Source organism: Mus caroli, unplaced genomic scaffold (genome assembly GCF_978045245.1).
Source record: "Mus caroli unplaced genomic scaffold, Mus_caroli_1 scaffold_8, whole genome shotgun sequence".
In the NCBI taxonomy this organism is placed as follows: domain Eukaryota; kingdom Metazoa; phylum Chordata; class Mammalia; order Rodentia; family Muridae; genus Mus; species Mus caroli.
In genome coordinates this window covers 27,240,319-27,253,889 of record NW_028227263.1, presented here as the reverse complement: position 1 = coordinate 27,253,889, position 13,571 = coordinate 27,240,319, and the positions used below count along the sequence as shown (strand labels likewise).

Below are 13,571 nucleotides of genomic sequence, written 5' to 3'. Positions count from 1 at the left end.
GAGAGGAGAGAGAGAGGAGAGAGAGGAGAGAGAGGGGGAGAGAGAGAGAGGAGGGAGAGAGAAGAGAGAGGAGAGAGAGGGGAGAGAGAGAAAGAGAGAGAGAGGAGAGGGAGAGAGGAGAGAGAGAGAGAGAGAGAGAGAGAGAGAGAGAGAGAGAGAGAGAGAGAGAGAGAGAGAGAGAGAGAGAGAGAGAGAGTTTACCCATCCATGCACCGAGGACAGCTAGGTTAATTCTATATCTTAGCTCTTGCATATGGTACTACAGGAACTTCACTGGTATACTGATCTCATTTCCTTTCATTATATACTATGCTAGATTGATTTCTACTGTTATTATAATAAATCACCATAACCAAAAGCAATTTGGGGAGGAAGAGTTTGGCAACACGGTCCATGGTGAAGGGACTTCAGGACAGGAACTCAAAGCAGGAACCTGGAGGCAGGAACTGAAGCAGAAGGCATGGAGGAGTGCGGCCTACTAGTTTGCTCCTCATGACTTGCTCAGCCTGCCTTCTTATAAACTCAGGACCACCTGCCCAGAAGTAACACAGCCCACAGTGCGCTGCTCCCTCCACTGCAATTATTCAGAAAGATGCCCCCACAGATTTGGCTACAGTCAATCTGACAGAGGTAGTTCCTCACTTGAGGTCTTCATTTCCTAGATACATCTAGGTTTGTGTTTGGTTGACAAAAACTGACCAGTACACATATGTGGAAGTGGGAGGCTACATCATTTGATAGTTTAATATTCATTCACTCATGTGGGTAAATGGGATAAGCTAAGCAAGAATGTGACATCAGTGACGTCAAGGGTCGGGGTGAAAGGAGGATGGAGGGAAGGGAAGCCAACACTCACGCTGCTCAGGCCAACATGGCTGGGAGTAAAAAAGGTGGGAATGAGAAGGTAGAATGTTAGTGACCAGTCTGGCCATTTAGAACAACCTGGGAAGGTGATAGTAGGAATACATGAGAGGGTCATTGTGATCATGATTGAAGCCACCTTAGCCAGTGACCCTTGAAGCTGCCCGGCTGGGAACGGGGCTCTTGGAGCAGGGCTGTTTGGCTATTACAACACCCACTCTAGATCTCCTCCTCTTTGTCTCTCCAACCTAGACTTACCGCAGGACCAGGAACAGCCTTTCAGAGCTCCTCAATTACATCACCTTGTGGCAGAAGAGATTCAAGGTCATTGGAGGCAAGTTTGGAACCAGCGTCCTGTCCTATTTCAGCTTCCTGAGGTGGCTTTTGAAGTTCAACATCTTCTCATTCGTCATGAACTTCAGCTTCATCATCATCCCACAATTCACCGTGGGCACAAAGAACACCCTCCAGTTCACTGGCTTGGAGTTTTTCACAGGGGCGGTAAGTTCTCTGTTCTCCACTCAAGTTCACCACAATGGAAGGCTATGCCTTGCGCTTACTCAGACCTCTCATTCTGCCTGATGGAGAAATGGCCAGTTCTCTCTCAAGTGCTGAGTGGGGCAAGACATTGTGGGGCGAGCCAGTGAAACACCCAGAGATCCAGAACCAGTGTCACAGGCTGTTTTAGCCATACTCCACTTCTCTTCACATCTGCACATGAACCGGGCACTCCATTCTTACAAAAGATGAGCATTCCTTACAGGATACCTACTCCTCTTCTCTTCTCTTCTCTTCTCTTCTCTTCTCTTCTCTTCTCTTCTCTTCTCTTCTCTTCTCTTCTCTTCTCTTCTCTCCTCTCCTCTCCTCTCCTCCCCTCCCCTCCCCTCCCCTCCCCTCCCCTCCCCTCCCCTCCCCTCCCCTCCCCTCCCCTCCCCTCCCCTCCCCTCCCCTCCCCTCCCCTCCCCTCCCCTCCCCTCCCCTCCCCTCCCCTCCCCTCCCCTCCCCTCCCCTCCCCTCCCCTCCCCTCCCCTCCCCTCCCCTCCCTCTCTCTTTCTTTCTTTTTCTTTCTTCTTTTTTTTTTTTGTTTTTGTTTTTGTTTTGTTTTTCGAGACAGGGTTTCTCTGTATAGCCCTGGCTGTTCTGGAACTCACTCTGTAGACCAGGCTGGCCTCAAACTCAGAAATCTACCTGCCTCTGCCTCCTGAGTACTGGGATTAAAGGTGTGTACCACCACTACCCGGCCTCCTTTTCTTTATTTCTACAAATACAATCAATCCTCTTCTGGAAAATTCCTACTACAGAGGAAAATGAAGGAAAGTCCATTTTCCCTTTCTTCTTTTCTCTATCCTCCAAGCTGGGAGTATCCTTTAAAATATTTTTAATATTTTTATTTGTGTGTGTGTGTGTGTGTGTGTGTGTGTGTGTGTGGTGTGAAGAGAGCATCAGATGCCCTGGAGTTATATATAGGTTATTGTGAGAGCTGTGCAATGTGGGTGCTGGGAACTGAACTCAGGTTCTCTAGGAAAGCAGCAAGTGCTTTTAACTGATGAGCATTCCTGGAAATTTATTCTTAATTTTGTTAGACAGGACAATGGTGATGTGATCATAGGAATGGATTCTGTGTTTTCAGAGCTGCATGTTGAGTGACTTCAGAGTGAAATGGCCTGATGTCTGAAAATGTTTGCCTTTGACTCTTTTTCAATCAGTGTACATGCATGCACACACACACACATACACACACATAAATATGCACATACACAGACACATATACAGGCACACATACACAAACACACAGATATACACATACATACATATACACATACTCAGATACACACACACATATATACACATACACAGACACATGTGCACTCACACACATGCCCACACCCACGCACAGTCCTAGTTCATAGAGATGCAGAGGCAGGTTGCTTGGTGTGTAGTTGTAGCAGCTTTGCTCTACAGACTTTCAAGAGCAGACACTTCTTCAATGCCAACTCACAGGGTAGAGGTTAGATGCTTCAACAGGCAGCTGTGTTGATAACACACTGACTGATGCTAAGAAGAACACGGGTTTATAAAACTCTCCAAGATGCATGGTAAAGCAAGCAAACAAACAAACAAACAAACAAAAAACCTTTTATGTGTTTTATTTTTTTATTGTGCAGGGAAGCCAAAGCTCAGACTTCACACATTTCAAACAAACACTGTGCAGACAAGCAACACAACCAGCCGTCCTCCTTTATGTTTAATGAATCATTCCCCTGGGTCTATGCTTCTTTGTTTGCCTAACATCTATCATTTATCTACTTACTGATCACTTGCTGGGTTGATGCTTCTATGGGAAGAGAAAACAGTCTACACAGGTACATCATTTCCCCCTTATTACAAAAAGTGGCACCAGCTAATATGCAGGCACTAATGATGTCCTGCCTTCTGGAACATCTGGCCACTTCCTGGTGTTTGCTCTGTCCAGTCAACACACTGAGTAGATGGCAGAGGTTGAAGATGTCTGCCCACTTGGCTTTCGGGATGCTTGGCTTGATCCCCAAGTTCAGGTGCTCACAGTGGGGTTCCTCAACTGCAAAATCACCTTGGTTTGAAATTCTCTCCAACTCTAGGAACTCAGTTTTAGAATATCTAGGTCTCTTCCTCTGGAAACTATAACCAACCTTTCAGTCCCATGGTTCTTTGATTCACTCAGCCACAGGTACAACATATGTTTTTAAAATGTGTGTCTAGGATGGGGGAGGGGGTTGACTTAGTGGGTAAGAACCCTTGCTGTACAAACATGAGGATCTCAGTTAGGATACCCAGCACCCACATACAAAGCCAGCCATGGCTATGTCACCTGTAATATGAGCACTGGTGGGCAGAGGCAGGAGGGTTATTGGACATCCAGCATAGCCTTCTAAGCAGCAAGCTCCAGGTCTAGTGGGAGTCTCTGTCTTAAGGGAATAAGGGGGAGGAGAGTCATAGGGCAGAACACTTGTTTCTTCTCTGTCCAGCAGCATACTCATGCATACACACACACACACACAGCACACACAGGCATGTGTGCATGCACATATTCACAAACAATACATTTTAAGAATTGTGTGTGTATGTGTAAGCATGTAAGCAGTCCTGGTCTTCATCATTATTCCCTTAATTACACCTATATACAGAACATTCATACTGTATTAGGTGTGTCATCTCAGGATGACTTAGAACCTGGGAGGATGGGCACAGGTCCTGTGTAGACACTAGACCACTGCATGCAAGGGACTTGAACATCTGCAGTTGGTGGATTCTTCAGCAGCCCCAGAGCTGATCTCCTTGGATGCCAAGAAGCGACCATGAATGCGTGAATAACTGCAGACAGGGACCTGCGGAACAGCCATTTATTTCTCAAGCAAGTTGCTTAACTCGAATCTCTCTACTATTCCTGTCAGGGTTATTTTGGGGACACGGTGATGTACTATGGGTTCTACACCAATTCTACAATCCGACATAGGATGGGCGGAGCATCCTACAACATGCAGCTGGCCTACATCTTCACGATCGGAGCCTGCCTGGTCATCTGTTTCTTCAGTCTACTCTTCAGGTAGAGACTCCGATCTGATCCTAAAGCTTATTTTATTTGTGTGGGTGCACAAGTGTGCATTTGTTATGTGCACATGTGTGCACATTAGTGGGGGACAGAAGATTTGCCCACATTTGAGGACAGAAGACAATTTTGGGTCTTCTGTCCCTCAGGTACTCTCTATCTTTCTATTTTATTTTTTGTTTATTTGTTTGTTTCGTCTTTAATAGGGTCTCTCTTGGGCTTGGAATCCGCCATGGAGGCTTATCTGGCTGTCTCTTGAGCTCCAGGGAGCCATATGTCCTTGCTTCCCAGTGCTGGAATTATAAGTGTCCACTATCATATGTAGATTACTTTTTACATGGGTTCTGGGAATTGAACTCTGTTCTCGTTCTTGGGTGACAAATACTTTACCAACCGAGCTGTGTCGCCAGCCTCTAAGGCTCATCTTAGATTTAGGCAAACTCCAAGAAACTCTATCAGTAAACCATGAAGATGGGCATAGTGGTGCACAGCTGTCATTCTAACACCTGAGATGGTGAGGAAGGAGAATTTTTGAGTTCACAGCCAGCTTGGGTTGCATAGTGAGACCTTGTCTCTAAATGAAAGCTATCCCAGAACACAGCTTCTCTGCAATGGTGACTTCAATGGCTATCTGTGCTCTCCTTGTCTTACAGTGCAGAATATGAAAGGGATGGGAGATGCTCGTGTGCCTTTAAAAAATTAAGTGATCAGTCTAAAAACAGACTAGGTAGCTGAGGCATTGCACACGCTAGACAAAGTGGAGGGATGGTCGGCAGAGAGGAGGTCCAGATGGGAAGTGAGCTCAGGAGTGTGTCAGCCTCTGTATTCATTTGCAGATGATTAAGGCAACAGAAATCTGTCTTCTCACAGGTTTGGAAGCTGGTAGTTCTAGATGTAAGTGTTAGCAAGGTTGGTTTCTCCTTAGGAAGCCTCTCTGGCTTACTGAAGGCCATCACAATAGCTTGGATCTAGGATGTGAGAGGTGTGGTCTAATGGGGGATCTTCAAGTCACTGAGGGCCTGCCCTCAGGGGGAATTGTGGGGTTCTGACCCCTTCTGCTCTCAATTTTCCACTTCCTCGGTTTTCTTCTTCCTCTTCTTCCTCCTCTCCTTCCTCTTTCTCTCATTTTATTTTGCAGTTCTGGAGAGGAGTTGCAGCCCAGCCCTAATTTCTTCTAAGAAGAATGGCAATGTCTTTGATTAGAACCCACCCTGAAGTCTTCATCTTACTTTAATTATCTTGTTTTCAAAGGCCTTGTCTCCAAATGCAGTCATATACTCATGTCCCAGAACTTACAGCTTTAACATCGGAATTTGTGGGACTCACAGTTCAGCTCATGTCATCTCCCTGACAGCATCATTGTTCAAAGAAAAAAAAAATAGGACTTCATTGAAACTTATCAAACTAGAACACATTCTTTCAGCTGTCATCCAGTGCAACGCATCATGGGAGGGCAGTGTTGCTTTCATTCCACACTGACAATGTGCCCAGCTGTATGCCAATGGACTGCTGGTCTGAGACACTCCGTGATCTCACAACAGAGGCTAATGAATGCCTCTTGCCATGGCTTCTGTAGTTTTCTGACTAATGTCCCCCCCCACCCCAGGATTCCTGTTTCCTGATTCCTAGAACCCATGGGCATCTTGCCATCATCCCTACAATACCAATATCCAGAGAGGGGGTGGGGGAGAGAGAGAGATTGAGAGAGAGTTGAGAGAGAGAGAGAGAGAGAGAGAGAGAGAGAGAGAGAGAGAGAGAGAGAGCTTGCATGTGCGGGCACACACAGAAACATGTAGAAAACAGAGGACAACTCTGGGTCTCTTCTTAGACGTTGTCCACCTCCTCTGAGACAGAATTTCCCACTAGCCTATAGCTAGACTGGCTGGCTGGTGGAGTTCAGGGATAGACCTGTTTCTATCTCCTTAGATCTGAGATTATAAGCATATGCTTCCACACTCTGCATTTTTACTTTGGCTCTGGGGATATAAACTCAGGTCCTCATGTTTGCACAGCAAGAATTTTACTGTTTGAATCATGTCTCCAGACCCTTCTACAACTTCTGATCCCAGAAATGTGAGATTATGCCCCTACAGTATATTAAGCAATAGTTGATGATCTTTTGTTGTAGAAACATGGATAGTATTCTCATCATCTCTCTGTGAGGTTATATTGTTGTTATCCCCATCATACAGATGTGGAAACTGAGGCTCAGAATACTTACTGGGGCAAAAAGCCCTCTATTGGCAGACTTTAGGCTTTCAGGCTATGCCTGTCTGATCCTGTCACCTGTATAACATTGTGCTGGTAATTCCCCCTTCTTTGAGAGAAGAATTTGGACTGCCCATATTACCTTTCATTATCAGTGAGTGACGTGTCTCATCCCTGCATGCCTCAACACCTTCATAATAATGTTTGCACATTTTGGTTTCTGCCTTCCCCCAGTATGGCCAAGTACTTCCGGAACAACTTCATCAACCCCCACATATACTCCAGAGGGATTGCTAAGCTCATCTTCTGCTGGGACTTCACTGTCACCCATGAAAAAGCTGTAAAGCTAAAACAGAAGAATCTGAGCACGGAGATCAGGGTAAGTCCCAGACTCCAGAGTCCTCACCACAAAGTTCTCCTCCACCAGCCTTCCTCACCCCTGCGTGTCTACAGCTTTTTTCCTCTTCCCCTCCCCTCTTCCTTGCTTTTTCTTCCCTTTCCCAATTCCCTTTCTCTTTCCCTTTGTGATAGGGTTTCAGCCAGGCTGAGGTGTGTACACCTTTAATCCCAGCACCTCAGGAGCCAGGGGCAGGTGGATCTCTGTGAGTTCCAGGCTGGGGCGGGGGTGGGTAGGATGCTGGGGTGGAGTGGGGTGAGGGGTGTTCATGTGTATCACAAGCTGATCTGGAATTTAAGATCCTCCTTCCTCAGACTCCCTGGTGCTGAGATTATAAACCTTTGCCTCCACTCATGGTCTTGTCTATAAAATGTTTAATTATGGATAACACCCAATGCCAGCCAGTGCATGGGGACACCATGTCAGGCTTTGTGATTGTCTCAGCCTTCCCTGGGGCCAGTTTAGCAGTTCCTCTGAAAACACATCCACTTCTTGAGCTTCCACATTAAAAGTTCTACCCTAGAGCAGTGATTTTTCCATCTGGAGCAACCGTGTCCCTGGGGGGGGGGGGAGCTTGAGCTATCTCTGAAGACCGTGTTCAGTTGCTACAGTTAGGGTAAAGGTGCGGTGGTGTTGAGTGGGTAAGGTTTGGGATGCTGTGAAGCGGTCCATGTACCAGGGAAGCACGGTCTGAGGCTGTGCTGCCCTGGTCTACAGAGACGCCTTTAATCCCAGCATTGGAGGGGCAGATACTGGAGTCCAAGGCCAACCTGATCTACAAAATAGGGAGTTCCAGGACAGCCAGGGCTACAGAATGAAACCCCGTTTCAAAATACAAATCAAAACAATAATAACAGTAAAGCAAACAGTAAAATAAACAGTAAAATAAACTATAACTTATCAATAAATGAGCCTTGATGGCAGCTTTAACTTCTTCCCCCCATGTGGTTCTCAGAATTGTTCATTAAGAAAAGGCTTCTGTGGAGTGTTTTGTTACGGTGTACACCTGCCATCCTGGAGAGGCGGAGGCTCGGGGATTGTATGTTTAAGGACAGGCTAGGCTACACTGTAAGACCTTGTTTCCTCCAAACACAAAGATAAAAAAGAAGAAAGGCAGGAAGAGAGCGTCTGAAGGAGGGAGGGAGGGAGGGAGGGAGGGAGGGAGGGAGGGAGGGAGGGAGGGAGGGAGGGAGGGAGGAGAGGGAAGGGAAGGGATGAAGAGAGACAACGAGGAGAGGAGGAGAAGAGGAAAGAGAAAGAAGGAGCAGAGGGAGGCAGCACAGAAGAATGCACACCATGGCCGAGGGCCTCTTAGGTCTCTCTGTTGGTCCAAGATGGAAATGGAGTTTGAAGTCCTTGTGCTTCTCTGGCGTCTTGAGGTTTCCCCTTGGTCTCCCATGATCCAGCTTGCAGACTTGCAGCAGACTTACCCTGCTGCTCCTGTGTGATCTGGCAGCAGACTTACCTTGTTGCTCCTGTGTGATCTGGGCTAGCCCTGTGTTCCCGAGGATTGCTGCTGACAAGCAGGGAAGGGCCAGTGGGTCCCACTGACTGTTCTACTGGCACTTGCAGGAGAACCTGTCTGAGCTCCGCCAGGAGAAATACAGGCTCACATTCAACCAGCAGCTGACCCGATTTTCTGCTCACGTAGCCGCTTGGCTCGTCTCTACTGGAGTGACCGCAGCCTGCTGTGTAGCTGTCTACTACTTGGCTGAGTATAACTCTGAGGTAACTCTGCTGAGAGAGCTGGGGAGGACCGGGAGGCCACTGGGCAGATGCAGAGCAGATGCCTCGAGCTGGGCCCTGTGGCCAGCAGCAACTGCACCCATAGAGCCTTGCTTCAAACTGTGGAACCAAGCCTCTTCTCATGGCCAGATCTGCACTTAGGAGTCCCCAGGGTATAATGCACATCACAGGGTGAAGCGTACCAGGCTCTTGTGGACGTGGGACTTTGGCAGAGAGCTGGGATCAAGTTCTCAAGTCTGTTTTTTGTTTTGTTTTTCTTCTGCTTTTCTGAGACAAAGGCTTGATATACAACAGAGGCCAGACTTAAATTCCTTATCCTCTTGCTTCGGCCTCCCAGGGGCTGAGACTACAGATGCACAACACTTTTTATTGATTCTGTCTCCATGCCCCCATGACACTTGACAAAGTAGACACTCTAACACATGGGTGAACTCTTAGAGGACTTAATCTTCTTTGATCACAGTGTTTCTCCCCTGGTTTAAAAACAAGGGATATAGGATTATGCAAACCTGAAGGGTCGACATTGGCCATATGGAAGTCTGACTTGAAAGAGGGGAAACTGAGTCACAGTCCTTAGAGGCCACCGCAGGGTGGAAGCTGTGGCTGAGCAGCTGCAGGTGGGAAAGCTTTGCCTCCCATATCTTCCCTGAAGTGCAGGGCTGCTACTGAGAGACTCAGAAGTCCTGGGTGTACCCACCTGCTCTGTGCTGAGCAGGATCAACTGTTGACATAACCCAGTGGCCGTCAGTCACTAATGAACACAGCGTCCTGTGGCTGAGCTGGGCTTTGTTTCATCTTGCTGAATTCTAGTGAGTCTCTGTGGCTTGAAGGATGCACCCATGGCTCAGAGATGCCAAGTGCCCAGGTTCCCCTCAGCTGATCATCAGAATGGGATAGAGAGGCAGCCTTAGGACCCAGGTAGGCCAGCTAATTTCCTCAATGATCTGACAGAAGCAGTGCCAGGGAGGAAGAATGTAACTTGGCTCACAGTTTTAGGGAATGCTGGTCCACCTTGGAGGGGAGACATAATGACTGGGCATGGTTAGCATAGGTGGGAGTGGGTGGGCCCTCTTGATGGGTCAGGAAGCAGAGAATGTGGGAGGCACCAGAGGCTGGCTTTTGACCTTCAAAGGCTGGCCCCCTGTAATGCATTGTCTCCAACCATGCTTCCTGCCCAAGGACCCACAGCTTTCCACAACAGCATTACTAGCTGGGGACACACACACACACACACACACCCACACTTCTAATTTCATAACTTACCCATGATAGGAGGGTCCCAAAAAATTACTAAGAGGTGAGAGGTGCTTTCAACACCTCTATGAGTGGATACAGTGGGTCAGGCCTCAGGAGAAAGAGAATGAAACACATCCACAGGAATCATGCCAAGGAAAATACTTGGCATAGTTAACCACCATCCTTATGTAAAGGCACTGCGTGGGCAAGCCTCCTTCCCATTCAGTTGTTAGCACAAAGGAAGTCAGGTGAACCAGCCTCAGGCTGTACAAAAAAAGCAGGGACAAGTCAGCCCTGAAGTCATATACATACAAGTAACATTATATGGCCTGAGCAGGTTGAATCTATATATTTGTGAACATATATGCATATGATATATGGGTAACAACAATTAAAGAAAAAAAAACCATAAATTTGAAATAGAGAAGAATGAGGTATACATGGGAGAACAGTGAGGAAGAGGAAAGAGAAGGGAGAAAATAATGTAGTTATATTTTAGTTTGAAAAATAAAATAAGGGCTGGAGAGATGGTTCATTGGTTAAGAGCACTGACTACTCTTCCAGAAGTCGTGAGTTCAATTCCCAGCAACCACATGGTAGGTTACAACAATCTGGAATGGGATCTGATCCCCTCTTCTGGTGTGTCTGAAGACAGATATAGTGTACTCATATATAAAATGAATAAATAATTGTTTTTAAACAAATGTAAAATAAGGGGCCAGACATGGAGGCACATGCCTTTAATCCCAGCACTTGGGAGGCAGAAGCAAACAGATCTCTGTGAATTTGAGGTCAGCCTAATCTACATAGTGAATTCCAAGGACAGCCAAGCCTACGTAGTGAGATCCTGTCTCAACTGCCCCGCCCAAACGCTCAAATAATAACGATGATAATATAACAACAATAATAAAAGAATGGCAGGAGAAATCCCACAGTGTTTAGTTTTCTTGCCTCTATTCTCCTATGGCTAAAATAGATTCTGTTTCCACAGCAAGAGAACGCAAGTTCGTAGCTCAAGGTATCCTGGTGAGGAGAGCCAAGTTCCAGCAGAGCTGTTTGAGTTTAGGTCACTGTTCTAGTTTTGCTCTGATGTCATGAAACACTCTAAATAAAACCAACTTGGAGCATAAAAGGCTTACTTGGCTTATACTTCCAGGTCACAATCCATCACTGAGGGTGGAGGCAGGAACCATGGGTAAACAGTTTGTGGCTCCCCCACAGGCTCATGCTTAGCAAGCTTTCTTATACAGCCCAAGAACACCTGTCTAAGGATGATGCTACCTAAACTGAGCTTGGCCCTCCTGCCTCAATTAACAGGGCAGTATCCCACACACTTGCTCATAGGACATCTGATCTAGGTGATTCCCCAATGGGGTTCCCCCTTGACACTTGACTCTAAGTTGTATGGGGTTGACGAGAAAAACTAACCAGCACACTGCTCTGATCTTGTGCTTCCTTGCTGGGTGATCCTGGGGAAATGTATTTTCCTCTCTGAGACTCAGTATGCCTCAGAAGAACTGTGTGTGGGGTTCTCTACTTGAGACCCTCTGAGTGTGTGGAGAGGGTCCACAGCTCTGTGGACCTCTCAGGCTTATCCTCCAACCCCGCAGTTCCTGAAGACACACAGGAACCCCGGGGCGGTGTTGTTGCTGCCCTTTGTTGTGTCCTGCATCAACCTGGCCGTGCCTCGCTTCTACTCCATGTTCCGCCTGGTGGAGAGGTATGAGATACCAAGACAGGAAGTCTACGTCCTCTTGATCCGGTAGGTGTGCTAGGCCTGGTTTTAGCTTATTTCCCAGAGCTAGGAGTTCAATTCAAAGTCAAAGTTCTGTTCCTGAAGGAAGGCATTCCAGGAACAATGTGTCATGCTGGGTTAGCAGCTGCCGTTGTTGGGTTTTTATTGATGCAATGAAACACCACAGGCCAAGAGCAAGTTGGGAGGAAAGGGTTTATTGGGCTTTCACTTCCGCATTGCTGTTCATCACGGAAGAAAATCAGGACAGGAACTCAAACAGGGCTGTCCCAGGGATTAACCTAACCCTCAAGTGTAGCCACTGTACAGGGGTCCTGCCTAAGAAGCCCGGTACCCACTGCTTCATGCAGGAGAAAGCATATTTTTGCAATTCACCCATCAAAACAGAGGGAGGATGTTCTTGGTGACTCACTGGCTCAAAGCCAGCACTCCTTGGTGATGCCCATTCACATGTATAGAGACGTGCTTGATGAACAAAACCCAAAGCTACCCAGTTTCTGTCTGTCCTTGCTAGCTGATCCTCTGGCTAACTCCCGACTCTAACCATGAATCTGCACAAAGTGTCCTCACTGATCACCTCCAGAGTCCTTCCTCTCTGTAGCTTTTAACCTGAGGCCCATATGCCAGCTTCCTTTTCTGTCTGACTCCTTATCGTGCCCTGCACTGGCCTCCCAAGTGTGCTCAGACAGGTCTAGCTCCATAGCTACCTCTGCTCTGGCTGTTCTCTCTGCCTGAAAGTCTCCTCCCACATACAGCCCTGGGGATCCCTTCCTGATTTCATTTTTGCTTCTACTCAAGTGTTGTCCCTTAATGGAGTTCTTCTCTACCACCCTATTCCTTACATTATCATTTTCTTCCACTTCCTAGTAATTTATCTATTGTCTCTCCCAGCAGTGTGCACAAGTGTGTGCCTCTCTGTCTCTCTGTCTCTGTCTCTGTCTCTGTCTCTCTCTCTCTCTCTCACACACACACACAGACACAGTGAATGGGGAAATTGTGTTATTATTTACAGTACCTGGGGCTCTGTAGATGCTCAAGAGTAATTAGTAAATGACTGACTCAATAAATCAGCGAGTCAATCATTTTCAATTACATTATGAAACTTCTAATCATAATTGATTTTTGTACCACCATTATTCCTCCCAATCCACCCACAGGGAAGGGATCCACTCTCATAGGTGTGATGGCTAATATTGATTATTGACTGGACAGGATCTATAATCATTTAGCAGACAGACAGATCGTTGGGCATGTCTGTGGAGGAATTTCTAGATTGGCATAATGGAAGTGGGAAGACCCACCCCAATTGTGGACACCCCCAATCCTAAGGGCTAGGACCCCAGACTGAATGAAAAGCAAAGAATAGGCTAGGCACAGGATTCACCTGTCTTTGCTTCCTGACTGTGTGTGCAAAGTGACCAACTGCTCATGTTCCTGCTGCCATGGCTTCCCTTCTGTGTTGGACTTCACCCTCAAACTGAGCACCAAACCAAACCAAACCAAACCAAACCAAACCAAACCAAACCAAACCAACCCTCTTTAACTCACTTCTTACCAGGTACTTGGTCACAGCAATGAGAAAAGTACCTAATACATTGGGCATGTATGGAGGAGTAAATATTAGAGGTTTCTGTCACACTTGAAGTTTGGGTAAGATAGGTACCTGAGATAGAGTTAGAAAGTTTAAGAGAAATGATTCATTGGGGGCCTCAGGACAGCATCTTGGATAAGTATTCAATAAATAAAAAAATGTTAAGCACATTTCTTATACTGTAACGGGCTGT

General features: G+C 46.8%; 1 protein-coding gene across 2 annotated transcripts in view; it reads left to right on the top strand.

Moving 5' to 3' along the window:
* Window positions 1-13,571, top strand: part of Tmc5 (transmembrane channel like 5) — a 78,391-nt gene that overhangs the window by 44,097 nt on the left and 20,723 nt on the right. For both annotated transcript variants that reach the window (XM_021166418.2, XM_021166419.2), the window contains 5 exons: window positions 1,114-1,362; window positions 4,293-4,444; window positions 6,890-7,034; window positions 8,625-8,780; window positions 11,645-11,796. In XM_021166418.2, the coding sequence (XP_021022077.1) occupies window positions 1,114-1,362; window positions 4,293-4,444; window positions 6,890-7,034; window positions 8,625-8,780; window positions 11,645-11,796 (854 nt within the window). The remainder of the gene's footprint in view (window positions 1-1,113; window positions 1,363-4,292; window positions 4,445-6,889; window positions 7,035-8,624; window positions 8,781-11,644; window positions 11,797-13,571) is intronic.